Source organism: Penaeus vannamei, chromosome 30 (assembly GCF_042767895.1).
Source record: "Penaeus vannamei isolate JL-2024 chromosome 30, ASM4276789v1, whole genome shotgun sequence".
Lineage (NCBI taxonomy): Eukaryota > Metazoa > Arthropoda > Malacostraca > Decapoda > Penaeidae > Penaeus > Penaeus vannamei.
This window is the reverse complement of record NC_091578.1, coordinates 7,010,241-7,015,240: the sequence shown is the minus strand read 5'-3', so window position 1 is coordinate 7,015,240 and position 5,000 is coordinate 7,010,241. Positions and strand designations below refer to the sequence as shown.

Below are 5,000 nucleotides of genomic sequence, written 5' to 3'. Positions count from 1 at the left end.
AAAGCGCAAAGGACAATTAGGACACATGTATGGCTTTTCGCCCGTATGTGTCCTCATGTGAACTTTCAGATTATATTCAAATGAAGCACTGAATGAGCACTGCGGACACTGATAAGGTCTTTCCCCTGTGTGAGTACGTAGATGGATCACCAGATTGCTCTTGGATGCAGTCTGGTAAGAGCACTGTGCACAGGAGAATGGTTTCTTCACCTTCTTTCTTCCACAGCTGCCACTGGGTCTGTAAGTGCTATCTCGGTCCGTGTTGGAAAAAGGGTGGTGGTGAAACTGCCGCAGCTGGGTGACTGATGCCAAAATCTTCCCGAGTCCCATGTTTTCACTGTCACTGGTCCTCTGATTCTCACTATTAGGTCCAACCTGTAAACAAGACCCAAATATTAAAAAAGAAAATAAAAGAAAAAAGAAGAAAAAGAAAAAAGTTAAAAAAAAGAAAAGAAGCTTAAATTTTAAATATTCACTTCTCTTAACACAATAATATTGCATTTCTGTGTACATGAGTCATAAAATAAATTTGTATATACCCATATTGTACTATAATAAGTGTTCCATCATACTAAAAATTTCAAATTAATAAATCGATTAAATCATGATATATGAAACCTAGTCATATGTATGTTGAATCTCATCTGGTTCAAATTCACTAATGTAACAATTTCAATGGTTCAGAACAAAAATTTTGATTTTTTAGGAAGGCAGCTAAGGCATCAACACCCCCTAAAATTGTCTATGTTTACCACAGGTAAGAGGTAAGGTTAATAACCTAATCTAAATATAAGCCAATAATCATACTGTGTCCAGTCTCAGGAAATAAAAACTATTAAAGTGATAAAGTTAACAATTTCATTAACTCATTGACTCCAGGTAAAAAATCTGGCTAATGGGCACACATTGACAGTTTTCCCTGTTTGTGCCCAGCTTGTTAGGTAGTATGCAAGCAGCATTAGGCACCTAAAAGCTTATAGAAATTAAATGTGAAGGTTCACCTTCACTTTAGGTACTCTTGCCTAAAAGTTTCACCATACAAATAATACCCCCACTATTGGTGAAACACATGCTCCATCTGATGAGATGATGGCATGGGAATGGTCGTGATGGAGGACAGAAGGACCACAGAGAGGGAAACTGTGATGTAGAATCTTCCAATGATACTTCCTCATTCTGGGTATGGGGTAGGGCATATCTAGTTGATGTACATGATTGGTGGTAACAGGGATGGTGGGTGGAGCCACAGAATCTCTAGGGCAGTATACAAAGTCTAAAAATAGATCCAACACAGAATATGGGATCACTCGGCAACAACTAACATCAAATGGAATTATGACTCTAACGTTGGCATCACTGCATTTTTCATTGGCACTTCATGATGCCGGCATCTGTGTCACCATATAAAACGGGTTAAAAAATTGCTGCCTTCACCACTCTATTATTTTTTTCCCCTAGACTTGGTGAATTGAAGCAGTCCAGAGTCTGGGATGAGTTTCCAATTTCTTCTTTTCCTCACACATCTAACTGGCTTTACAGAGAACCCTCACCCCCTGTGCTTTGCACGTTCACGTTCTAGTATTTTACTGTGCAAACTGTATAATGCACTTTACTTCATTCAAATCTATATTCCTGTACACAAATGGCCAAACCTGTACTTCCATATACACACATGCACATCCTGGGCACATATGTACATCCAAATACACATTTACATCCACTAACACATGTACACAATCATGTATATAAAACACATCATAGAGACCCATGTTCTTCCATGTCCACTTGTTCACCAACCTTAAAATCTATAGCTGCACATGTACATCTATCAACATAGATCAATGTATAAGTACACACAAGCGATAGAATATTCTAATGTTCTGCCAACCTAATCCAGATAAAGATTCAATGACTTTCCAGCAATTATTTTCAAAAATGTTTCATTACAAGCAAACCACCTACCATGTCTTTATGCCAACCCAAGGTATTAGGAAGATAAAAGAATGGCATTCTTTATAACTTTAGATATTAGAGTTCTTAAGTAATGTTGAAATGTCGAAAGCAAATGAAATAAAAGATACTGGCAATTCCCTTACTTGTAACTCCTGGAATGTTATTTTTTCCCTTTGTATATTCTCTTATTCATTTTTTTTTAATGACATGTGTATACACCAATTGAATTTTCTATTTTGGAGGGGAACTAAAACAAACAAAAACATTTTGTTAATTGGTTAGTCTAGTATGTACATTTTTTCTTCTCAAATGTATCACTAAATGAGTTACAACATACACAAAGAAACTACCTATACTATTGTCTTGCCCATGTAAGAATTTCAATCTTTTTGTGGTAGTCATTCTTTTTATTATTCATAAAGATAAAAGAATGGAAGTTTTGACACTATTTAGAATAGTGATAACTAATTACAGGTTGACGGGTTTAGCATCAAGAGGTGATAATCAACTAATGTAAAATGATGCTCAAAAAGACGTGCTACATTCCATCAATTCTCATCCTCAGCAACCTGGTAAATGCATCTAAGCCTCCAGAAAAAAAGAAGAAAAAAGAACAACAGTATAGCAGAGATGGTGGCCAAAAGATTTTAGATGTGTATGTAGGAAGTACTTGTGACCAACTCACGGTACTATACATTCTTCCATCTTCACTGTATCATCGCTTTCATTATGCTGAATACCAAAAGTTTTTACATAAATATGACTTTAAGGTCATATTTCAAAAAATAGAAAAGAAAGAAAGAAAAGGAAAGGAAAAAAGCACTGCCTGCACTGAGTAACAGAATCTGCTACTGCCAGGTACTTACACTGTTAAAGGAGGAAAAGAAAAGATGAGAAAACATATATGTATATTTATATAACAGGGAAGAAAAGGAAAAAATTAAAGAAAAGAAAAGAGAAAAAAAAATCTATACATTTTGAATCTGTGTAGTATCTAATAATAAAAAATAAAGTCTGCCACAGGAATACTTACCAGAGAGTGCTGCAGCCCTTGGTGAATAGGCGACGTCACATCCTCACAATAGCTATGACCAGCTGTACTTCCTTCACCAATATCGCCTAAGCCAGGCCACTGGAAAGTAAGTCTCACATGAAGGTTTAACACATTATAAACTATTTTGGACCTAATACATATAATTTTTAATCATCAAGTATTACACGGATTCTCATCCATGTACTTGCACTTGCAGCATTTTGCAAATGATAAACATACAAAAACCCTTCTTGAGATATCTATTAAACCAAAGACTGATGGGTAAGAAAAAGAGGAGAAATGTTAATTATTCTAAAAACTATACAGAATTCTGTATGGCGCAAATGAAATTATGTTAACACTTTGCATTTCCAAGGGGAAACTTGTAGTCGTCAGAAGAAGAAACACAACTGTATAAGTAAGTAACTCTATCAAATGTATCAAGTTAATTCTTGTGTTTATAATAACCATTTGAAATTACAATGATAAAAAGTGAATCTTATGAGGGAGTAATCCTATGTAAAATTGGCTGTATTGTTCTTATAATGACACTGAGCCCACTCTGGAGAGAGTGGAATAAAATCTGTTATGCATGGCCTACAAGAATATATTTGGAATATATTTAACATCTTGTTATACCAGCTCAAGAGTGTGTTAAGATTGATATAAAGTAGTATAGGAACACCTAATAAGGGGCTAGGTAACAGCTACATGCTGCAAATACTTTTTTGCTTTTTCCTATGTATATCAAAAGTAAGCACACAATTCTAAAAGCTAAATATATAACTTCTGTTGAATTTACTAAAAGTTGAAAACAAAACTGCATAATCTGGACACTCCAGACTGACTTAGAAACAGAGCTGGACAGGTGTTATGCTCAAAGTACCAGTGGTAATGGCAGTGATACTGTCAAGAGGTAAGCAGTAATTAAATACTTCCCACAGTATAAGATACAACACATCCTAAAATCTTCTGAATTAATCTACATTCAAGTTATAGAGATGCTCTGGTTAAAAGTTCATAAAATTTCCCAGCTTCATTTTTTGCAAAATAATACAAGTAGTACGAAACAGAAACAAAAGAAGCAAAGAGGGGGTGACACTAATCATAATCATATGCTGCACATATGTGATTATATATATTTTTCACTTGTAATTGCAACTACAGCACTAACTGCTACCACCAGCTTTCTCTTTGCTTGTCACCCATAATTCACTAAATGAAGCAGGCTGTAAATTTGACATCATGCAATGACTATGGTCAACACTCACAGATGGCACCCCAGTGTGACATACCCTGCACCATGTGCTCAACAGACAGAGCTTATTTTTCTCCAATAGTAGTGGCATATGTTTTGCGTCACTATTTAATACAGGCATCTAAAGTGCAGGGACACCTTCACTTTTTTTTATAAAATAAAAGTATAGGCTTTTATGTTCCTAACATTATATGTGAAGTACCGAATGAGCCAGGAACACACCAGGGAAGCTGCTGATGTGCTCCAACAACCTGCATAACTGGTCACCAGCGAATTTTTGTTTCTGCATTTACTGAGTTAATTGGCAAATCAGCTAACAAATTCAGTTCCATGGAGAGAATTGACTGATTTAATTTTTTCTTGGCTTTATATTGCAAAAATGCTTAACCCTATCTTAACCTGACATCTAACCTAGCCTGCATATTTATATATTCCCCAGCCAAGGGAAACATTGCCTCCCTGGACTTCTAATTCCCACCATTAAAGCCACTTTGTTATACAAACAGCCAGAACAAAAATAGTGGTAGCTGGCATTTTCAGTGGTTTGAAGAGAAGAAACATGTTATGACTGACTTGTTCAAATGTGTCATGCCATTTGACTGACTGTTAAATATACATTCAATAACTTTTAATTTCCATTTTCAATATGTACATATGATGATGTGGAAGAAAACTATTTCACAAATGCATAAGCTACCAGCAACTGGCTCAGATCATAAACTTGACAAATACCAACATATCTACTCTTAGGTGACA

At 35.5% G+C, this 5,000-nt stretch overlaps 1 protein-coding gene across 1 annotated transcript in view; it reads right to left on the bottom strand.

The window, feature by feature from the left end:
- LOC113811508 (zinc finger and BTB domain-containing protein 7A) overlaps nt 1-5,000 on the bottom strand; it is a 21,106-nt gene that overhangs the window by 871 nt on the left and 15,235 nt on the right. Inside the window, exons 5-6 of the mRNA XM_027363273.2 lie at nt 2,987-3,085; nt 1-375 (exon numbers count right to left, since the gene is read on the bottom strand). The exon at nt 1-375 is cut by the window's left edge and continues 871 nt beyond it. Of these exons, the coding sequence (XP_027219074.1) occupies nt 1-375; nt 2,987-3,085 (474 nt within the window). The remainder of the gene's footprint in view (nt 376-2,986; nt 3,086-5,000) is intronic.